General features: G+C 37.1%; 3 protein-coding genes across 4 annotated transcripts; 2 read left to right on the top strand and 1 right to left on the bottom strand.

Annotated features, from left to right (window-relative positions):
- Window positions 1-142: 142 nt before the first annotated feature.
- thsd1 (thrombospondin, type I, domain containing 1) lies at window positions 143-10118 on the top strand. The gene is made up of 5 exons (XM_073829719.1): window positions 143-756; window positions 1922-2044; window positions 5449-6408; window positions 7246-7404; window positions 7497-10118. The coding sequence occupies exons 2-5, from the start codon at window positions 1987-1989 to the stop codon at window positions 8933-8935; spliced, it is 2616 nt and encodes an 871-aa protein (XP_073685820.1). The 5' UTR covers window positions 143-756; window positions 1922-1986; the 3' UTR covers window positions 8936-10118.
- Window positions 10119-10344: 226 nt separating this feature from the next.
- On the bottom strand, window positions 10345-13916 carry fgl1b (fibrinogen like 1B). The gene is made up of 7 exons (XM_073829726.1): window positions 13860-13916; window positions 13543-13780; window positions 12005-12164; window positions 11783-11880; window positions 11624-11712; window positions 11342-11532; window positions 10345-11246 (listed from the first exon to the last, which is right to left on the bottom strand). Exons 1-7 carry the CDS (start codon window positions 13914-13916, stop codon window positions 11063-11065), a joined length of 1017 nt encoding a protein of 338 aa, XP_073685827.1. The 3' UTR covers window positions 10345-11062.
- Window positions 13917-14860: 944 nt separating this feature from the next.
- On the top strand, window positions 14861-23510 carry tpte (transmembrane phosphatase with tensin homology). 2 transcript variants are annotated; one of them, XM_073829724.1, is made up of 20 exons: window positions 14861-15071; window positions 15165-15314; window positions 15450-15524; window positions 15716-15793; window positions 15879-15926; window positions 16036-16200; window positions 17367-17486; window positions 17572-17671; window positions 18005-18068; window positions 18203-18267; window positions 18341-18401; window positions 18837-18918; window positions 19034-19122; window positions 19204-19265; window positions 19357-19437; window positions 19516-19621; window positions 22599-22696; window positions 22866-22961; window positions 23051-23121; window positions 23195-23510. In XM_073829724.1, exons 3-20 carry the CDS (start codon window positions 15475-15477, stop codon window positions 23295-23297), a joined length of 1539 nt encoding a protein of 512 aa, XP_073685825.1. In that variant the 5' UTR covers window positions 14861-15071; window positions 15165-15314; window positions 15450-15474; the 3' UTR covers window positions 23298-23510. The 2 variants fall into 2 exon arrangements, with proteins under 2 accessions (XP_073685825.1, XP_073685824.1); XM_073829723.1 differs by having other exon boundaries at window positions 14861-15314.
- Window positions 23511-24004: the final 494 nt, after the last annotated feature.

The raw sequence follows: 24004 nt of genomic DNA, 5'->3' as shown, positions 1-24004 counted from the left end.
GGTTTTCTTTCATGTGTCCATTATGTGATTATTTATCACATTTCATTGGGTTTTTTTCGTTCTGGTGTATAATATCAGATGTTTCACCAACGTTGTTTGTCTTCTTTGGCACTAATTGCTAATACTGAGGAATTATATTCTGTTTTTCTAAGGTCTGTTCCATGGAAACATGTGAGTCAGTAATGACAACTGCTATTACAATGAGTAGACTGTTCCTAAATATAGTTTAATATATTAATGAACTTAAAATTTTGCCTGAAATGCCAAGCTCATCTTGAGACAAACCTCGCCATTGTGAGGAGATTTACTAAGGAGAGGTTTTTTATATTAAGCAGATGATTCGCCACTAACGTCTGACATTTGTTTGGAAACATGAACTATATAGCTAATTGACTGTATTAACGAGAGCCAGCAGAGCTCTCTTCAGAAATTTGTGGTTGGATACACATTGAAAAGTATAATATGCAGTTCTTCACAATTCGTCGGCTAGACGTAAATACTAAATAGATTTTAGTGGAGAGCAGACCGCATCCTAACTTAATTTTCCCTAATAACAGCCGGTAGAGGAAGCAAAGGAACGCGCGTTCACGGTCACCGTCTGTGTGAGTGCGCGCTCATGGGAGCGTGCCTCAGAGCAGTGGCGCTCCGTGACGTTCATTCATTTAACGCTCAAAAACAAAACTCAAGGTAACATGATGCCTTTCAGCCCGACTAGGATACAAGAACATACGGTATTCATCCGACTTAATGTCATATGTAAGTAAAATACTTTGATAATCTATCTCTAAATCTTTATTTGTCTTTACACTTCGCATTTAAGTGTGGGCTATTGACAGGTTTTGTTTGTAACGTTAACGTTACCTGTAAGACGTGAAATGCATAAAGGGTTTTATATTTTATTTTGTGTAAGTTTAAGGTTAGCGATATCTGGAAAATATGAGTAATAAGCTTCAAACATAAAGTAAAAGGAGTTTGGACGTTTTTGCAGTGTTCAAATGTATTGTGTCCCAGCAACATTATAGTTTTACTATTTGAAACATTTATTATTCATCATTTCTTTTTATAATACTATAATAATTTATGATATTATGTAATAATTATACTTTTTTTTTTTTTTACAACAAAAATAATAAAGACAGCCTATATGTATTTCTTTTTCTCTATATGTGTAACTTCCTCAGAAAAGCAATGAAATATGCATAATCATTGCTAAGCAAGAAATCTTTTTTTTCATAATTAAACATTGCTCAATTTTTTGGACACAACAGATTAAAAGATATTAAAGAAAAGCAATTGTGTATAGCCTATTTTAATAAGTGTAAGTATAGCCTATGTACTATATGTGACACTGGACCACAAAACCATTGATAAGGGTAATTTAAAAAAAAACTGAGATTAATACAATATCTGAAAACTGAATGAATAAGTTTTCCATTGATGTGTGGTTTGTTAGTACAGGACAATATTTGGCAGAGATAACTATTTGAAAATCTGTAACCTGAGGGTGCAAGAAAATCTAAATATTGAGAAAATCACCTTGAAAGTTGTCCAAATTAAGTTCTCAGCGATGCATATTACTAATCAAAAGTTAAGTTAGGATATAATTAAGGTAGGATATTTACAAAAATATCTTCATGTAACATGATCTTTACTTAATATCCTAATGATTTTTGGCATAAAAAAGAAATGAGTCATTTTGACCAATACAATGTATTTTGGCTATTGCTACAAATATACCCATAAGGTTTTGTGGTCCAGGGTCACATATGCATGTAATGAATAGTCTCTGTATACTATGTGTTAAAATGTGATATTATCAAAAAGATATTCAAAAACATTTTTCCACCCTACCGATTAATGGTCCAGTGAAATGATGTGAGCGTATTTAATTTGTCCCTTGTGTCTGATTGAATTGTTTCAGGACAGTTTATAAAAGTGGATTGGGGTGATGTGGACAAAGAAAGATAAGAGGCCGCAGAAGTCGGAATGACACAGGGTTTCCCAACAGCGACCCCATTTGTGCTGCTCTTCCTGATGGGATTTGGTGAGAACTTGTCCTTACATTTTAAAGAACAGTTTATTCTGGAACTTAGTCAAGTCAATTGTGTTTGTATGCCAAAGCAGCTTTGTAGAAAATCAAACCAAACCAAAGGTGACTGTGGCAAGGAAGGGAACTCCAAACCTGCAATGCAACAGGTGTAATTAAACAATTTAGTTCTCATTACATCCGCAGGAATCATGACAGCGGCACATATGTTTTGTTATATCATCCAACTTTTCTGCTTCTCATGCAAAATAGAGTTTAAACGAAGGTCAGTGATTGGCAGTTTCAAGTGCACCGTGGTGAATCAAGTTCAGTTGGAGAGGAAAATGGAGGGAGGGGGAAGGGAGGGTCACTGACTTTTCCTGCGCTCTCTTCCCCTGGATGCATTTGTTTTTTCTGCAGGAAGTGACCCACACACACAGCGTTTGTAAATCACAGTGCCTCCTCAAGTTTTCATACTGCAGGAATAGACAACAGTACTGTACAGCGATAGAACTTATCTTAACATTGACCTGAGCACTTATGTGTTTTACAGTTGCATTATTATTTAGGAGTAAAATGTAGTAGTGTAGTATTTAGACCTGGCTCAAAATGCACAACCTTAAAGGGTTAGTTCAGCCAAAATTCATTAAAATTATGACATTAATTACTCACCTTAATGTTGTTCCAAACCTGTAAGACCTTCATTTATCTTCGGAAGACAAATTAGGATTTTTTTGAAAGCCAAGAGCTTTCTGACCCTGCATAGACAGCAACGCAACTGACACATTCAAGGCCCAGAAAGACAGTAAGGACATTGTTAAAATAGTCCATGTGGCATCAGTGGTTTAACTGTAATCTTATGAAGCTATGAGAATACTTTTTGTCTCCAAAGAAAACAAAAATAAGTACTTTATTCAACAGTTACATCTATTCCATGTCAGTCTTTGACATGCATTCATGACAGTACCACTAGCTTCACAGCATTAAGGTTGAACCACTGATGTCACATGGACTATTTTAACAGTGTTCTTACTACCTTTCTGGGCCTTGAACATGGTAGTTGCGTTGCTGTCTATGCATCAAAAATATCTTAATTTGTGTTCCGAAGATAAAGGTCTTACAGGTTTGGAACAACATTAATATGAGTAATTAAAGACAGAATTTTCATTTTTGGGTGAACTATCCTTTTAAATCTACAGTTGTGGTGAAAAGTTTACATTCCCCTTTCAGAATCGGCAAAATGTTAATTATTTTACCAAAATAAGAGGGATCATACAAAATGCATCTTATTGTTTATTTAATAATGATCTGAATAAGATATTTCACATAAAATATGTTTACATATAGTCTGCAAGAGAAAATAATAGTTAAATTTATAAAAATTGTAAAAAAAAAAAAAAAATGTAAAAAGTTTACATCCCCTTGATTCTTAATACTGTGTTATTACCTAAATGATACACGGCTGTGTTTTTTTGTTTAGTGATAGTTGTTCATGAGTCCCTTGTTTCTCCTGAACAGTTAAACTGCCTGCTGTTCTTCAGAAAAATCCTTCAGGTCCTACAAATTCTTTGGTTTTTTTAGCATTTTTGTGTATTTGAACCCTTTTCAACAATGACTGTATGATTTTGAGATCCATCTTTTCACACTGATAACAACTAAAGGGACTGCAACTATTACAGAAGGTTCAAACGCTCACTGATGCTTTAGAAGAAAACGTGCTGCATTAAGAGAAAACTTTTGAACAGAATTGAGAATTTGCCTAAATATCAGATTTTGTTCATTTAGTACTGCCCTTTAGAAGCTACAGAAGATACTTATATGTTTCCCAGAAGACAAAATAAGTTGAATTTACCCTGATTTTCAAATTGAATGCACTGTGTTTCCTTCTGAAGCATCAGTGAGCGTTTGAACCTTCTATTGTCCTCAGTGTGAAAAGATGGATTTCAAAATGATTCACTCATTGTTGGAAAGGGTTTAAATACACAAAAATGCTGGAAAACCAAATAATTTGTTGGACCTGAAGGATTTTTCTGAAGAACAGCAGGCAGATTAACTGTTCACGACAAACAAGGGACTCATGAACAACTATCACTAAACAAAAAAGCGCAGCAGTGGATCATTCAGGTAACAACAAAGTATTAAGAATCAAGGGGATGTAAACTTTTGAACAGGGTCATTTTTTATAAATTCAACTAATATTTTCTTTTGTGGACTATATGTAAACATGTCTTATGTGAAGTATCTTATTCAGGTCAGTACTAAATAAAAATAACATGTATTTTGTATGATCCCTCTTATTTTGGTAAAATAACATTTTGCAGATTCTGAAAGGGGGATGTAAACTTTTGACCTCAATTATACACTAATATCAGAGACAAACCATGAGGTGTAATCTAGGTCTGAAAAAAAAAAGACCATTTAAAATGACCAATTATGTTGAAGTCATGACCTAGTGGATGCCACTTGTGCTCCGTCTCGATGGGCTGTGGTGCATATAATGGCGATAGTAAGTTTGCGTATTCTAAAGATCATTTTCCTCCCTTTTCTCCACATTATTTTTTGTTCTACTTACAGTCACTCTCAATAAAAGTAGCAATAAAGCCAGAAAGATGAGAAGAAATAATGTGAAATTATTTCCATGCATGTAATCCTAATTCTAATGTTTTTAGCAATCAGACAGAAGAGGACTGCTACCGCATAGAGACTTGGGCCTATCCCAAGTGGCACACCTTATGTGCATTTACGATTTGCCGCCATTTGTCATTTTAGCTTTCAGAAGAATGCTCACACACTTCTGCCGAGCCTGCACTGAGGCGAGCTTTGTGGCAGATTTCCACCCAACAGTCAAAGCGGCATTACGTCACAAAAGTGTGGACTCAGAGGAAGGCCGCAAATGGGCGCGATTTGGGGCAGGGCAATGACAGTGGGCTCTATAATGTTTGGCCAGTAAATATCACCTAGAAACCACAGAGAACATCCTTGTAACTGCATGACTACATGCTAACACACTCAGAATACATAGCTAAAGGAAACCACTCTCACTACCTTGTGACAATGTGTTTTTCATTGTTAAGTGTCACTTAGATTTTTTTAGCTACAACATGGATGTCCAACCCTGCTCCTTGAGTTTAGATACAACCCCAGTTAAACACACTGAACCAGCTCATAAAGGTCTTACTAGTCATTCTAGAAACTTCAAGTTAGGTGTTTTGAGGCAAGTTGGAGCTAAACTCAGGACTCAGGACTGCAGGACAGGGGCCCTCCAGGACCTGAGCTACAGGAAGTAGATTTGTCACTCCTGGCCAATTTATGCCACTTAAGGGAACATAGTAATAGCAAAGATCCCAGCTGTTCATCAAATTTTGCCTCCTATTTTTGAGGTCTATCAATTGATTTTAATTTATATTTTCTTTCTTGTATAGCAATGGCTGGTATTGATCTCTGGCCATCAATGCACATCGCCTTGAGCAATGCCAGTGTGTTTGTGGATTACAGCACTGAAAGCAACTTCACCGACCACAGGATAACAGTATCATTGATTGACATCGACAGGAATGTTACAGTACTCTTCAGGTCGCTTCCCTCCAACCAATCAGAAGGGTCACTGGAGTTCAACTGCTCTTGCTTCCTGTATGCAGGTAATTTCAGATTCAGACTGGAGCAGAAACACAACCTTGGCGTGTCTAACAGGAGCGCCATCTGGTGGTGGAGTCCAGTTCTGCATGTGCACTGGCCCACCTTTCACCTGGCTGTGGATCGTGGCAGCAACAACCGGAGCTCTAATGACTTTAGGATTGGAGTGTACACTAACGACAACTTCCATCCTTGTTCTAGCAGCAAAGCTTCAACTGTCTTCCTTGATGTCAGCTACCTGGAACGAGTCCAGATAGGGAGGAACACCTTTGAGAAGGTGCAGAACCGGATAAGACACAATATTAAAGTAGTTAGGTCACAACATGTGGAGATGCCATGTGCGTCCCCTCTGACAGAGCATGGCTTCATCCAGATTTCCCTAAAATCCCCTCACATCGAGCAAGACATCAAATCCTCTGATCCTCTTTACCTGTCCAGCATCTTCTCCTACAAGCTTCTTGTGGATAACATTTACAAAAGCGGCTGTGAGGGATCCGTGTCTGTCCGGCGTCTCGCTCCTCCCTGTACAGTTACAAGTGGAAAAGTTCTGCTTTATAAGGAAGAGAGTAATGACATGGCTGTTCCCACTCAACTAGCCTTCAATTTTCTCACACAAGGGGAGAATGAGACTGAGTTTAACTGCTCCATCTTTGACCCTGGAAGGAATAAGTACTGCTTCCATTTCACACTCGTCTACAGCATGGCTCCCAGTTTAGCACACACCTGTGTGATTGTGCAAAGACATACAAGTGAGTCTGTTTTTATCTTTTGAGCATGTACAAAACAGCTAATTTATTCTGGAATTAGCACCACTGGTTTGTTTATTTCATAATTTTAAGTTTAAAGGGATTGCTCACCCAAACATGAAAATTACTCCATGATTTACTTACCCTCAAGCCATCCTAGGTGTATATGACTTTCTTCTTTCAGACGAAACTTTCGTTATATTAAAAAGCCCTGAAAGACCTAAAAGCTTGAAAGAGCCAGAACATTTTTTTAAAATATAATTTAGATTGTATTTGTCTGAAAGAACAAAGTCATACATAACTAGGATGGCTTGAGGGTGAGTAAATCATGGGGTAATTTTCCTTTTTGGGTGAATTTCTTTAAAGCTTAACAGGATTACACTACCTAAACTAATTATTTTTATGTGTTAATCAATTTGCTTATTTCACTAATTAGTGGTGAATACTAAAACATTTATCACTGTTGCTGTCGTTTATTTGAACCCCTTATTCATGACCCCCAACCCAGGGGTCTCCAATTCCACTTCTGAAGGGCCACTTTCCAGCCAAGTTTACCTCCAGTCCTAAATAAATTCATCTGAACAAGCTAATCAAGGTCTTCAAGATCTCTAGAAATTTCTTGGCAGTTGTTTAAGTTAAACTCTGCAGGAAGGTGGCCCTCCAGGAGCAGCTTTGGACACCTCTGCTCTAACCTCTTACCCCAAGTATAAAACACAGTGTTGCAACCAGCTAACAATTAACCAGAACACTCTGCAAATTTCTTAACAACACCTTGGCATCAAGTATAATTTAGATTTCAATGTATTTCTTCTCTCTAATACCGTTTTTATTGCTCTAAAGGAATGTGGGGACCTTGGCAGCCATGGAGTGGTTGTAGTGTGACGTGTGGGGAAGGGGTGAGAGAACGTGTTCGTGAATGTCTGCTGCCCTCTAGTGGTGGGATGCAATGCACTGGCATGGTTAGAGAGCAGTCACACTGTTCACTAGAAGATTGCACTGGTAAACATTTTACTTGCTGTATTTATCTATTCTATTTTTAGTTTTCGGAATAAATTCATTCTGAATAAACTAATTTTTTTTTCTTTATTCAGAGGAGCTTCCGCCTCCACCCCTCACCCCTCCGCCAGCTGTGAACTCGCCCCTAACTGGGAATCTAGTGGTAGTGGCTGGGATCTTCCTGTGCCTGGCTGTGATCCTGGCCACTATCTTTATCACAGTATGGCGAAAACTCTGCCGTGCACCAAAGTGCAGCTCCATGCGCCGTGGCTCTTTGCACTCTCCCAGTGGTCGGAAGAACTCTGATGAGGCTTCTATCTGTGGTCACAGCTTACAGAGACCCAGTTTCTCAGAAAGCCTCCAGACAGTTCCTCTACAGAAAGGACTTACCTTGCCTACAAAGCAGGGACCTTCAGACCGAGGTGTGTTGGCTCGTCAACAGAGCATGACCCTTCCTCTTCCACTATCTCAAGACCCAGAGAGGATGTCCCCTTCTGGCCAAAAGATCCTTCCACCTATTTTTGGCTACCGCTTGGCTCAACAGCAGCTCAAGGAGATGAAGAAGAAGGGTTTAAGAGAGGCCACTCAAGTCTACCATGTCTCCCAGAGTCCAGTCGATGACACCATGCTAGAGGCAATGACTTCAACCCCTACTGGTCTAACTCCGGTGCCCCAAGAGCTTGACAGCCCAGAGGAGTCAAGCAGCAGCCATTTCCGCATAAGGTCTGCCTTTACAGAACCCACGTGGCCTCCCAAAAACAACACTTTATCAGACAGACAAAAGGTGGACTTGTTGCTGAGTCCCCCGAAGTCTTCATTCAGTGCCAACTCACAACGTCTTGAGCGCACGGCAGACTGGGTGGAGATGGTAGAGCGCAGTAGAGCGCCATACTCCAAGAATCCCAACTTCAGGAGAACTTCAAGCTTCCACGAGAACAACCAACAGCAGCTGCCCCTGTCCCGACCCTTCAGAGAAAGAAGCATGACCCAAGTTACTCCTCGCCAGCTACCAGAGGGGAGCTGTAGAAGCAGACCCTGGGAGCATACACTTCCTGAACTTGAGGTCTGGTCTTGTTCCAGTCCTAGAATAACTAATAGCTCAGTGGACCACAGGAGAAGACCGTGGATTGACACTCCCCCATCTCAGTCAACCTCGAAAGATTCAGTTCCAGTAACACCAACAAAAGAACCCTTGGTGGATCGTCATCACGTGGCTCGAAGCCCATCTTCTGGACTAGACCGAGCTGAACGGGCAGAACAGAACTGGAGCAGAAGAGGCCCCTCTCCCATCCAGAGGAACATACTAGCCAGGAAGCTCAAAGAGGCTAATTCATCTACCTGCCAAAGGCAACGCAGTTCCACATTTTCTACCTCAGAGCAGCGCAGGGGGCGCTGTCGCAGCCTTCCTCTCTCTGCGGACTACAGCAACTCCCCATATATTCTCACAGAGTCAGAACAGCACATGATGGACATTTCTGGATACTTGGGTGAAGATGACGGAGTGGAGGTTCTGACTATTCATAAACTCACCTGATCAAACTTGCGTTTCTGGGAGGTTCCTATACTCTGCTGAAGCAAACTTCAGATAAAAGTCTTATTAGAATGAAGCACTTGCTTTTAATAGTAAGGGGATATTTTGGTCTGTGTGGACATGCATATCAGATTTTGTAAGCTCTTTGTATTATATTAACGTTGTCAAAACTTCAAATGAAACCTATGATCAATTTTAGTTATTATTTATGGAGTTTTGACTGTTAATTTGAAAATTCATTTTATTCTTATACAAATTACTGTCATGGACATTTATGACTGCGATTTAGTGCCACTTAAAAAAAAATCGGAGATTACGAGATCAAAGTCATAATATTTTTGAGAATAAAGTCGAGAAATATTTTAAGAATAAAGTCGAGAAATACTTTGAGAATAAAGTCGAAGTGTTTTGAGAATAAAGTCGAAGTGTTAAAATAAAGTCAAAATTGTGAGATTAAGTCTAAATATGTTGACAATAAAGTCAAAATATTTTAGAGAATAAAATCAAAATTCTGAGAATTAGTTGACCTTGAAATAAAGAGTAAAAACAGGAAAATTTGTATTTCATGATAAAACTGACAAAATGTGAAAGCTGAGCTGTGTTCTATTAAAAGCAACAAAGCACAAAATTATTGTGATTACTAGGTGGCTGATGTGCTACCATTAATGAATGGAAGACGTTAAATATTATTTTCAGTCATTTACTGTTTTAATCCATAAATGAAACAGCTTGTGAATAGTCACTTATATACCTCAGAAAAGACAATAACTTACGGTAACGAGTTGGAGCCCACTTCAATCTTTAGAAAGATTTTTTTTATATATTAAATACATGTTAGGAATGAAAGATTGGTGTGATTTAATTCTTGTAATTTTTGACTTTATTCTTGAAACCTTTCTACTTTTTATTCTCAAAACATTTCGACTTTATTCTTGAAACATTTCAACTTTATTCTTGAAAACTTTCAACTTTATTCTTGAAATATTTAGACTTTATTCTCATAATTTCGAATTTATTCTTGAAACCTTTCTACTTTATTCTAGAAACATTTCAAGTTTTATCTCGTAAATTTTTTTTTTTTTTTTTTTTAACATGGCACTAAGAGACTGTCGTAGACATTATACAGTATCCACATCATAATATTTTGTACACATTTGGATTTGTTTGTACACTGGAAAATGTAAATTCTCAGGTATTTGGAGAACATGAAAATACATACTTTAAATATGAATTTCTTTTATGATTTTTTTTTTTTTTTTTACTGTCGACCATGTTAAAGATGCACTATATAAAAAAAAGTTTAATACAAAATCTCAAGATTGGTATGTTTAGATGCTGCTTTATTTTCGTATGCATATCAAATGCCATTATATGCATGCATGCAAAGTTAGAATATTACAGGGATAGTTCACCCAAAAATGAGAATTCTGTCAATAATTACTCACCCTCATGTCCTTCCAAACCTGTAAGACCTTTGTTCATCTTCAGAACACAAATTAAGATATTTTTGATGAAATCCGAGTGCTTTCTAACCCTGCAACTGACAAGTTCAAGGCCCAGAAAGGTAGTAAGGAAATCATTAAAATAGTCCATGTCACATCAGTGGTTCAACCGTAATGATATAAAACGATGAGAATGCGCAAAGAAAACAAAAATAAAAACATGTTCACGAGAGTACCATTACTTATAACATTAAGGTTGAAGCACTGATGTCACATGGACTATTTTAACAATGTCCTTACTACCTATATGGGCCTTGAACGTGTCAATTGCTCTCGGATTTTACCCAAAATATCTCAATTTGTGTTCTAAAGATGAACAAAGGTCTTAAGGTTCTGGAACGTCATGAGGGTGAGTAATTAAAGACAGAATTTTTTATTCCTTTAATGATTATATTTACCCATTTACATAAACAGTATTTTTCTTAATATGAAGCTGTGATTATAATATTTTGTAAAAAATTTGTTTACCAAAATAAGTCTCTTCCTTTTGTCCCTACAAGAATCAGTCCTGTGGTTAACAGACTTAATAAACCACATTAAAGCTTCTAGTTAATAGTACTTACAGCTTATAGTACAGTTACACTGTAAAATACACAAATGTGCATGATGAGACTGTTCAGCTGTCTTGCTACTCAATAGGTCCTACTCCACTCCCTATGTTGTCCATGTAGATGCTGGGCCGGACCTTCATGGTTGTGCGTCTGAGAGAGTACCACAGGCCTCTCCAGGTGCTCCAGACCACACCATTATCATACTTGGCTTTGTAATCTCCACCTCGGTAAAATCTCCCATTAAGATTGGCAGCATGACATCTGTAAGTAAGCAACAGGTAACATAAGAAACAGTGTTTAGTGTAAAAAAAAAAAAAAAGCCAAAACCATAAAATTCCGAAATCCCTCAGCATCACCTGTTATACCACCATCCCCCTCTGTTCTCAACAGCACAGTTTCCTTGCAGGTAGCGATCATGATCCTGGTCCTGGGTGCTGAATTGCATGCCGTTATGAGAGGCTGACCACTGCTCCACCATGTTGGCCCCTCCAGACAGGGCATCTCCTGCTTGACCACTGTACATCCCATAGTGCAGCCTGTATTTATCCTGAGGATAGATGAGGAAAAATATGAGCAAAGAGAAATTTGATGGAATAGGAAACATCAAAGTGTTAAAGGTAAGAACAAAAAAGACATACTTTTTCATCTGACACTTTGAAGTTGTCGTACGTGGCGTAGGATCTTTTTCCTTTCCAGTCCATCAATTCAATTTTCATCACATTTTCACCTAAAGAGGATTTTATAACTATTATTGTAGAGAAGAAATGCAGAATGATCAACTTATAAACAAAACTTACCATCACTGAGCAGAGCATGAATATGATCATTCCCAAGCCAGAATTCATCTTTGCTTAACTGAAAATGACCAAATCCATTTTTATAGTCTTCCCACTTTCTGTGAATAAAAATGCTGATTTGATCAACTGACCTTCATGTGGGTCTGAATGTAAGAACATAAATTTTCCGTAAAAATATTAACTTGTACAAAGCCATTGCATATCCATACTGCATAGACTTACCTGTCAAAATCGACTTTCCCATTGATCCGTTTCTGAATCACAGTCCATCCCCCACCATCTTCCATGTCACAGTACACAAGGAATGGTTCAAGTGATGGTTTGGGTTTAATTCTGTAGAATCCACTCGCTGGTTTTAGTCTGTCATATAACTCAGAACAATCTAACAGACATTTAAATGACAAAAAAACACATCTTCCATCAAACACCTATTACTGAAAGTTTAACACTGTTTTATCACAACATATGTTTTTTTTTTTACTTTTGTATTTCAATTAAACCTTAGCAATAACAGCGATTACCGGGTTTTAAGCACTATAAGGTGCTTAAGAAAAAAAAACATTACATAATATTTAGCAAGCCTGTTATCAGCTAAATCAGCAACTAAAAAAAGGGCAAAGTTCTTCAGAATGAGGAGATCGATCATATGATGGGAAGATCTGGTGTATGCATAAACGTATGAACATTTTCTGCAAATTTGAGGTCATTTACCATAGACATACAGTGTTTTTGAATCCTTTTTAACTGTTATAGCGCCAGCTGTGGTCCAATTTCCATAAAACTTTACATGCTTGTTTGAAATCACCTGTCACGTGCTCAATGGGTTTTGTGAAGTTTTGAGTTTTCGTTTAGGATTTATAGGCTTTTGGGTACATTTGGACAAGGCCCCTTTTCTAAACGACCCCATTATAGCTTCCCAAAGGCTAAATAAAAATATATATATATTAATAATTATTGACCCAGAGAGTCCAGAGAATTGTACTGCAGTGTTTTTTTCAAGATTGAGCAGAAAACCTAGGACTAGTGTGCAAAGTAGTTTTTTTTTTTTTTTTTTTTTTTTTTTTACATTTTCTCAATCATTTAACAAAAAGTTTGATTGACAGCAGTGGTTCTAGAGGCAAAGTTGTTCGGAATGAGGAGATCTATCTTATGATAGGAATATTGTGCGCATGTGTGAAAAACCGTGCAATATACAATCGTTTACGCCCTTAAAAATGCAGAATGCAGTGGGTGATTTATTTCAAATTTCTCACAGACCTTTAGGGCCGTGAGTTGAACAGGCCCACCGAGTTTCATTCCAATCGACCACCGTTAACTTTGTGTTATAAGGTGCGCAAAGTTAATAGGCCCATGGCAGCCATGTTTTTAGAGATACGCAAATGTCCTTATAGACCATGCCTCCTGATTTTCATGTCCATGGGACAAACGGTTGCGTAGTTATGGCTGTTTTGGGTTTTTTCCCCCTCTTAGAGCACCACCAAGTGGCAAGCTCCGATATTTTTTTTCATGTGACCTCAGGTTTAGCTCCTGCATAGGCATTATAAGTTTGGGGAAGATAACTAATTCCTTTATAGATATATTAGAGAGACTTTTTTGATAATTATTTATACGCTCCAGAGAATCTTCCTGCACTGGTTTAATTCCATAGCGTTTTAAAATAGATTTTAAAATGTTATCAACTTGAAAATTGGTTTATAATCAGTTCTCATAAAATTATTAAAAGTTTTAATTACAAATATGCACAAGACTATAAACATTACCTTTGTCGTGAACTAATAATGAGCCTCCAGTACTTGGTAGGGTAGGTAAAGGTTCAGTGCTGTTTTCAGAGGTCGTCTTGTCTTCCAGTGATAGTTCCAGGTTGGGAACCAGCTTGAAGCGACGGTGATTACGCAGATGCATAACTTTCCATTCCCCGATCAGCAGTTTATTATTCAGCTTACGAATCTCTTCCTTCAGCTTCAAGATGACTTCAGGTGTTTGGCATTCTTCCTCTGCCTCGATAAACCAAAAACAACATCTTTGTATTGTTTTAACCACTGTTTCTATAGGCTGTAGAAATTCAGGTCAAACTTACTGAGCTCTGAAGAAACACGAGAGCATGAAACACCAAGATAAACACCAGCTGTGACATGACCATCTAAAGAGAAATGTGTTAATCCGGTCAAAGAATAAAAAACTTCAAATGTAGCAAACATAGGCTTTTATTTAATTTGGATTAACATTAAACATTGTACAGAAATGCAAGGAAGTAGAAAATAAGCAATGTAAGCATATATACTTTTTAAAATATCAATAAAGGTTTATTAAATATAAATCTATACTTACAGAGCGTGGTGTACGTGGTGCTTCTCCAGATTAAGTGTCAATGAAATGCCCTCCAGACTTTCATTTCTAATATTTATAGGTGCTGCTGGTTCCGCATGGTCCACATTAGTCTTCCCACTGAGTCAGAAGGATGCTTCATGTTCCTCCATTCCACACATACCAGAAGCAACAACGTAAAATTGTTTTCTTTATAATTTATGTGGAATTTCTGTTCCACATAAAACACACAAAACCAATATTATGATTAGCAATGTAGTAGCTATACCATCCCTGTTAGGACATCTACTGCTTAATGTTTCCTCTGCGTTTTTACATTTTTTTTTATATTTGAGTTCTATCAAACAAATAGTCATTCAGACCTTCGTATTTTGCAAGGAATGAGGAAATTACCCTAAGTAACCCTTTTTTATTTCGGGTGAACTGCTCCTTTAATACAGACGTCTTTTATCACTTTTAGATTTTAATCAAATCATTACTTAGACGTTTTATGAAGCTGTTTTCACAAAAAGTTCCCCACAATGATTTACAATAATTAAGGAGATATCACTTCAAGAAAAACTAGAAAAATATAATCACGTGCCTGTGCGTGCATATTTTATTAATTGACACAGAGTATTTAAGGGACGCGTTCGTTTTGTTGTCACCGTTCTCGTTCGCCCATATTGATTTTGTGTGCATCTGAACTTAAGTGCACGAGGAAGTTAAAAACCGCTACGTCTGCAGCGGGAGTAAAGAAAGGGGCGGTGTGAATGTGGTTGTGGATGGAATACTTACGAAAACTACAGCTAACCTTTGAACCTCCTTCCTTTGTTATCACAGAAAATCACGGGACAGTCATCGCTCGTAAAGACAATCATGGAGATGTAGAAATACTGTTTTAGGAATATGTGACTGTTCAGAGAGCAGAAAAGCGGCGAGTCAAGCAAACAAAAAACAGTTTCCCGGATGCGCTTTCTGTCTGGTTTGTATCGGTTTTCCCAAAGCTGGCATTCCTTTGCTATCATCTTGTTCGGACTGAAACAAACATGATTGCTTGTTATATTTCTTTATGCAGATATTTAATTTAGGGCTTCATACTTGATTTCGAAACTTTATGGTGCAGACAAGTTTTAGGATTAGTGATCCATGGGATATCAATCAGAAAATCTTTTAATCCACCTCTGAATCGTTGAATTTGGACCCTCTGAGGATTTATTGCTCTAAAGTAAGTACATCTTTTGTCATGTTTGGGTTTGTTAGACCTAATTTTGCTTTGTTTGATTGATAACTCGTTTATTGATAATTTGTAAGTACAGTAAATAACCTGCAGTTGATTTTTTTTAATGTTTGTTTATTTCAGAGAGAAACTCAAAACTCTTGTAAAAATGACATCTGTGCATTTCAACCCTGGGTTAGATTCCAAGGAAGTTAATGGGTAAGTGAGTAACATTCAGTTAAAGTTACTAACACTTGACCAGCATCATGACCTTTACTCCTCCAACTTTAAATGAGTAATTCAGCACTGTTCCCAGCAGAATTATATGGCATGTGTAACAAATGACTCCGTAATGATGCAATGTGGTTAAGTTGTATCTCTTATTAATGTATCTATCTATGTTGGAGCAGTAACGGGGTAAAAGAGGAGGCAGAGGTGCAGATAGATGATGGAAAGGAAGAAACCGAGGACCCAGATACCATGTATTAGTAAGTAAGCTTATAATTTTATGACATAGTGACGTTTTGAGATTAGTGTTTTTATGTCTCATCCTGTATTTGATTTATTTTGCAGTCGTGTCCAGAAAACTATAGCTCCTTTTGTGATGTCCTTCGGTTTTCGGTGAGTGGGATCTCATTTCTTTTCAGAATGTCGCATAAAGAGGTTCCCATAAAAGTGTATGTGATGTTTTTTTTATGATATAATATGCTGCTTCTCTTTTTATTTTCAGTGTTTTTGGCCTGGTACTGATCTTTGTGGACATTATTCTGGTCATTGTGGACTTGTCGCTTCCCAACAAGAGTCGTGATGATGTTGGAAAAGCACTGGAGACCGTTTCCCTTGTCATCTCCTTCTTTTTCCTCATTGATGTGCTGCTCCGTGTATATGTGGAAGGGTTAGTAGTATTTCTTCATTTGAACATCATTTACAAAATGCTGATAGTAGCCAACAGCACTGTAGTGTTTGTGTTTCACATGATGAGTTGCTTTTGATAGGAAATTATCTGCAGGAAGCACATTTCCCCTTCCAAATGAGCTTTTATCTCTCTGGACCAGTTTTCTAGAGCTCAAACACATAAATAAGTTAATTGGTCCACAAGCTCTGCACCAGGTTTTGAACACTTGTACTGTACACTACCAGTCAAAAGTTTTTTAATGTAGATTTTGAATAAGATTTTCCAAGCCAGTATTTATTTGATCTCAAGTGCAGCAAAAACAATTTTATATATATATTATTATTATTATTATATTTTTTTATTATTATTTTTTTTTTAAATGACTGTTTTCTGTTGGAATAAATTTAAAAAGTGTAATTTATTCCTGTGAATTTCAAAGCTGAATTTTTAGCATCCCTCAGAAATCATTCTAATATTCTGATTTGCTGCTCAACAAATATTTATTATGTTGAAAACAGCTAAGTAGATTTTTTTTATGGTTTCTTTGATGAATAGAAAGTTTAGAAGAACAACATTAATCTGAAATAGAAATCTTTTGTTACATTATCATTCAATTTAAAGCATCCTTGCTAAATTAGAGCATTAATTTCTATAACCCTATTCCAAGCTTTTGAATGACGTAGTGTATTGTTATAAACCCTTTTATTTTAGCTAACTAATTTTAGATAACAAAAATGTAAATAAAAAATGTAATCCACTGTTTTAAATATTGATAATAGTAATAGTAAAAAATATTTCTTGAACAGCAAGGAAGCATATTAGAATGATTTCTGAAGGGTTTCGCAACACTAAAGTCTAGAGTAATGATGCTGAAAATTTAGCTTTGATCACAGGAATAAATTACATTTTAAGATATATTCAAATAGAAAGCAGTTTTTTTTTTAAATAGTAAAAATAATTCACAACATTACTGCATTTGCTGTATTTTGGATCAAATAAATGCAGAAGTGTAGCAGAAGAGAGTTCTTTAAAAAACATAAAATCTTACTATTCAAAAACTTTTGACTGGTAGTGTAAAAAATCATTATTATTATTGCCCAGTTATTATGTGACACATTCAGGATCTATTCCATAGCAATCTCTGATTAAACCGCCGTTTTTTTCAGATTCAAGGTGTATTTCCGCTCAAAACTGAATATAAATGATGCTTGTATTGTGGTCATTACCCTGGTGGTCACCTTGATCTATACAGTCTCTGATTTCTCCGGAGCCAGCCTGATTCCCAGGTACAGCAGATCCAAAACATTTTCAAAATGCTCACATTTCACTCTGTTCTATTAGTATAACAATATCACTGTGGTGTGTTTGCAGGGTGGTCACTTTTCTGAGAGTTCTGAGGATATTAATTCTGGTACGTGTCTTCAGACTGGCCTCTCAGAAAGTTGAGCTTGAAAAGGCCACCAGGAGAATGGTGAGTGACTTTAACACCAAGAAAATGTTTCTCATTTTGTGGTGTGTCTCTTAAGCCAATTACTTATTTTCAATATCATAAGACGTATATGCTCAACAAGGCAGCATTTTTATGATCAAAAATAAAGTAAAAACAGCAATATTGTGAAATATTATTAAATAACAATTTTCTTTCTTTTAACAAAATCTATTTTTTTATACTTCAATCCATGTTTAAAATATTTTTTAAATGGTCTTTTTTCACTTTTTATTTTTTTTATTTTTTTTCCATGTGAAGCATTTTATGTTGTATGAAATTGCTCTATAAATAAACTTGGTCTAATCATTTTCACAGGTGTCCGAGAACAAAAGACGGTACAAAAAAGATGGATTTGATCTGGACCTCACTTATGTCACAGGTTTGGTCGATTTTCAGCAGAAATATAATCATTTCATCTTCATATTTTATCTAGCCTCAGATGTTTAACCACATCAACATAAAATATTTTTTTTTAAACCAAAGTGATTTATCATTGGCCTTCTCTCTCTTTAGAAAGAATCATTGCCATGTCTTTTCCATCTTCTGGGAAGCAGGCGCTCTATAGAAACCCCATCAGAGTAAGAAACTCAAACGTTTAAGAAGATTTTATTTATATGTAAAGAGTTTACATATTTGACCTGCTTATTTTAGGAGGTCGCTAGATTCCTGGACACCAAACATCTGGATCATTACAAGGTGTTTAACCTCTGTAGTGAGTAGATGATTCTCTTTATGATTTTGATTCGATTAAAGGGATAGTTCACCCAAAAATGAAAAATCTGTCATTTATTACTCACCCTAGATGTTCCAAACAAGTAAGACCTTTGTTCATCTTCAAAACACAAATTAAGATATTTTTGATGAAATCAGAGACCGATTATGGTTAAACCACTGATGTCACATGGACTATTTTATCAATGTCCTTATACCTTTCTGGGCCTTGATGGTGGTAGTACGCAGGTTTAAAAAAGCATTAAAAATACCTTAATATGTGTCCCGAAGATGAACAAAGGTCTTTCGGGTATGCAACGACATGAGGCTGAGTTATTATTAACAGAATTGTCATTTTTTCCCTTTAATTGCAAGTAAATTTAATCTTTCTAAAAGGCATGGTAGAGAAGGTGGCTAATCTGACATCTTGTTTCAGGTGAGAAGGGTTATGATTCAAAGTTCTTTCACTATAGAGTGGAGCGTGTTATGATAGATGACCATAACGTGCCGTCACTCGAGTAAGTGTGCTGTCAACATCAAAACATGTTGCTGAAGTGGCAGATATATATTTTAGCAAGTGTGTTGTCATCTTTGAGGCATGACGGAAGCTCTGTCTGTTGTTAATCCTGTCAGAGATATGCTGCGGTACACAGCCTGTGTTAGGGATTGGATGGCGGCAGACTCCAGGAATGTAATCGCCATCCATTGCAAAGGAGGGAAAGGTCTGTTGTTTGAAAGTATTCGGTGTTGTTTGTGAATACAGTTTATTTGAAGTGTATAATGATTTGGGTTTTGTTTAATAGGAAGGACTGGGACTATGGTGTGCACATGGCTCATCGACAGCGATCAGTTTGAGAGTGCACAGGTAGGGTCTATTCATACGTTTATATCGTTTATAATTAGAGCCCTTCTTATTCAACATTGTGTTAAATCTTTTTCTTTAAATCATCTTACAGGAGAGTTTAGACTATTTTGGGGAGAGACGAACTGATAAAAGTATGAGTTCAAAGTTCCAGGGTGTTGAAACTCCCTCACAGGTGTGTGACACTACATGGGAAGCCTTGAATTAAAATTTTTTTTTTTTGGATAAATTTTCTGTTTGTTTGCACTTGCAGAGTAGGTACGTCGGTTATTATGAGATTATGAAGAACCAATACAACCGTCAACTACCACCTCAGAAGAGCCTGAAAATAAAGAGCATTCGAATCCACTCCATCGCAGGTAAATCCCAGCTTGTAGTCAATTATTATCATTAAGGGGTTCAAGCGTATAGCGCTGAAACCATAGTAAAATGGCCAAGAGTCAGCAATCTTCACGTAAAAGTGATTGGGCAGACCAAACTGTAAGTCGTAGAGACTTGAAACTTGGAGAGATGGTAGTACTCACACCGTCTACAATGTCACCAGTCGGCCTGACGGGGATGCTACAGCTATCGAAAGTATGAAAACATTGGACAAAACGCACGCCTCAGAGTCAAACGTCACTCTGAAAAAAAAATCAGGTATTTAGCATTTTAAAAAAAATAAAAAAATACTTTTGTGAATTAGTCCTAGGTTTTTCGCCTGATCAGAATCCAACCAGTGCAAGAAGATTCTCAGGATAGTGAATATCAATAATAATTAAAAAAAACTTTAACTTTTGACTCTCCGTCGCAAAATGACGCCAAAGCATTTGAAGCATTACTAAAACAGCAGTAACTTTTGAGCGGAATGAGATATTTTCGCCAAATTCACAACGCATATGTAAGAGCTCAATCTGAGGCCACATGAAAAAAGTGGTGCTTTAAGAGGGAAAAAACATAATACAGCCATAACTATGTAACCCAGGGGTCCCCAAACTTTTTTCTGAGCGGGCCACATAATTTTCTTTTCTTTAATGGGGGGCCGGGTCGGTTTATAAAAGAAAATTCCATGGGCCGGACTGACTACTATTATTATTATTATTATTTTATTATGATTTTACCTGTATTTATTATACCTTTTAATGCTAGAATAGTTTATTATTTTTTTATGCACCAGACAGACAAATGATCATTTCTTTTCAAAAGATATACAGGTGCATCTCAAATTAGAATGTCATGGAAAAGTTCGTTTATTTCAGTAATTCAACTCAAATTGTGAAACTTGTGTATAAAATAAATTTAATGCATGCAGAGTGAAGTAGTTTAAGTCTTTGGTTCTTTAAATTGTGATGATTTGGCTCACATTTAACAAAAACTCACCAATTCATTTTCTCAACAAATTAGAATATAGTGACATGCCAATCAGATTATCTACTCAAAAGACCTGCAAAGGTTTCCTGAGCCGTCAAAATTGTCTCTCAGTTTGGTTCACTAGGCTACACAATCCTGGGGAAGACTGCTGATCTGACAGTTGTCCAGAAGACAATCATTGACACCCTTCACAAGGAGGGTAAGCCACAAACATTGATTGTCAAAGAAGCTGGCTGTTCACAGAGTGCTGTATCCAAGCATGTTAACACAAAGTTGAGTGGAAGGAAAAAGTGTGAAAGAAAAAGATGCACAACCAACCGAGAGAACCGCAGCCTTGACAGTCTTGTCACGCAAAACTGATTCAAGAATTTGGGTGAACTTCACAAGGAATGGGCTGAGGTCAAGGCATCAAGAGCCACCACACACAGACGTGTCAAGGAATTTGGCTACAGTTGTTGTATTCCTCTTGTTAAGCCACTCCTGAACATGGGCTAAGGAGAAGAAGAAATGGACTGTTGCAGTGATCCAAAGTCCTCTTTTCAGATGAGAGCAAGTTTTGTATTTTATTTGGAAATCAAGGTCCTAGAGTCTGGAGGAAGGGTGGAGCAGCTCAAAGCTCAAGTTGCTTGAAGTCCAGTAGTTAAGTTTAAGAAGTTAAGTTTCCACAGTCTGTGATGATTTGGGGTGCAATGTCATCTGCTGGTGTTGGTCCACTGTGTTTTTGGAATCACATGTCAAATTGACTTTTCAACTGGTTCTCAGCTGAAAAACTTTGGGTAACTGGGAGATGAGTGAAGTCTTGCTTTTGCACTTGTCCCGCAAGCAGTGCTAGTTTCACCGCAAATGCTATTGAGTCATTTTGTCATCGCTCGGATTTTTCTAGCTGGCTCGCGCATCACCTGTTCGATCACGGAGACACATTACGTTGAATGTACCATTCTGGTGGTGAATTTAACAAATAATTAGGCTGTGTTAATAACTAAGGGAAATTTTAGTTTGAAAGCAAATACCGACATGATATAAGTAAAACATATTTAAAATTTCATTTTCAAAATATGTCTCTGGCATTGTTCAGAGGGCCGGTCCAAATGTGGGGGCGGGCCGCATTAGTTTGGGGACCCCTGATGTAACCGTTTGTCCTATCATCATCGGTATGTGCGGCCTTGGTTCAAAGTGCAACGAGTGACTATAAGGACATTGTGTATCTCAAAAAACATGGCCGCTATAAGCCAATGAAGTTGCCGCAGGTCCCCAGTGACCAATAGCAGAGAGCTTCTGTTTTTCACCTGTTGAATTGATTAAAACAGCTGTTCCCTATGAATCAAGGTAATTAGGATGCTTTAGAACAGCTTGGACTATTAGGAATGGTGTAGAGCTTTGGATTTTCCCATAGACTTTGACAGTTTGCAACAGTTTGTTACATCGTTTTATTATCTTTTGGGAGAAGCCTGTGTCATTTCCGGTCAGAAAAAATTGCTGGTTGAAAAAAAGTAACTTTTAAGTCAGAATTTGCCAGGGGTATGAATAATTTCGGGCTTGACTGTATTTGAAGTAAACACTGTGTGTGTTTATATATACACAATGTGTGTATATTAATTGCGTATTAAACTAACGTGAAGGGGTCAGCGCCGATAGCCTTGTGGGCTGCTTGCTGACATACAGTGCTGTTGCGCTCCGGGCATCCTGTATTCGGATCCCGATCCCACCCCCTCTCTCTCTTCCACTTCCTTCCTGTCATTTTTGATCTCTCCTTTCACAATAAAAGGCAAAAATAAATCTAAAAAAAAAAACTTAGTAAAGGGATAGTTCACCCAAAAATGGAAATTCTGTCATTAATTACTCACCCTCATGTCGTTTTAAACCTGTAAGATCTTCTTAATTTGTGTTCCAAAATGAATGATGTTTTTGAAGATAAACACGAGCAAAAACTTTGGTAGATTATATTAAAGCAGTGTGATTTTTCTCATGGCTGTGGTTGTTTTTCAGGTGTAGGGAAGGGTAATGGAAGTGACCTGAAGGTGAAGATCATAGTGAGTCGAGAGCTTGTCTTCCAGTGTGTTTGTGCCAAACAACAGAACTGTGCGGTAAGTGTCTAAACATAAACATGACTGTCGTGTTTAACACATGTTCTATTAAATAAGGGCAAAACAAGCAGCTTTATTCGTGGTGTACTAAACACTCATCTAAGCACAATATTAAGTAACTACATTCCACATAATTCTGATCGTCCTGTCATGTTCATTTTTTTTCCAGGTGTTTCCTGACACTGGTAGCAATGCTGTGGTCATCAGTTTACAGGAAGGGCCTGTTGTGACTGGAGATGTGAAGGTCATGTTTGAGTCCAGTGCTGTAAGTCTCCACTATTGTAGTATTTAATTGACTCCTATATTTGATAAATGTTCACAGTTGCTTGAACTTCCTTTTTTCTCTCTGTCCAGGGTTTGCCAAAGGGCTATGAGGACTGTCCTTTCTATTTCTGGTTTAACACCTCTTTTATTGAGAACAATAGGTGGGTATTTTGTCAGGATTTTTTTTTTTTTTTTTCTAAAGCTGAAATCTTTATTGTGGTGTTTGTGTTATAGCCTGTATCTCCCGAGGGAGGAGCTGGACAATCCACACAAATCAAAGACCTGGGACATCTACAAGGAAGACTTTGGAGTGACGTTGTATTTCACAGAGCCTTGAGAAGAACATGACAGTGGATGATGTTTTCTATTTGTAGAGCTTTCTTATAAGTAGATGTATCTCCTGAGGTGTACAATGTAAACACTCCAGATAAACCTGCAAATATATAAAAATCCCTTGTTGTTGTAAAAATGTTTTCATTACCTTGTATTTCCATGGTGGTTGTTTTTTGTGTGAGGGGGGGAAAAAATAAATGAATGGAGATGTTCAGTTCTTTTGTATTCTGTAATTGTTCTGTGGTTGCATTTATCTTTGGCAGCAATTAACATGATTCCGTGAAGGAAATGATACAGAACAAAAGTATACAGCGAACACTTGGTGGCTTAGAAAGGGTTTAAATACTTCTAGGGTACATTCTTTCATCATCCTACTGACTCCTAGTGGTTCTGTCCTGTACTGCAGCATGTTGGACACATTTGACACAGTTCACCCAAACAGGAAAATTCTATCATTAATTACTCACCCTCAACAAACCCGCAGGACCTTCGTTCATCTTTGGAACACAAATTAAAATACTCTGGATGAAACCTGAGAGTTTTCTGACCTTCGCACGATAATGTCATAACTGATCATGGTGCAAAATTGTGGCCCTGCATCAAATCTAAGGGGGAAATTTTTATTTATTTATATTTGTTTGTAAAATAATATAAATGCATAAAATAGAATTAAATATAAATGTCTGTATTTTCAAATACAAACAAAATTTT

The sequence above is a fragment of the Garra rufa genome, chromosome 23, assembly GCF_049309525.1.
Source record: "Garra rufa chromosome 23, GarRuf1.0, whole genome shotgun sequence".
NCBI classification, from domain to species: domain Eukaryota; kingdom Metazoa; phylum Chordata; class Actinopteri; order Cypriniformes; family Cyprinidae; genus Garra; species Garra rufa.
The sequence above is the reverse complement of the archived record's forward strand: the minus strand, read 5'-3'. Positions and strand labels throughout refer to the sequence as shown.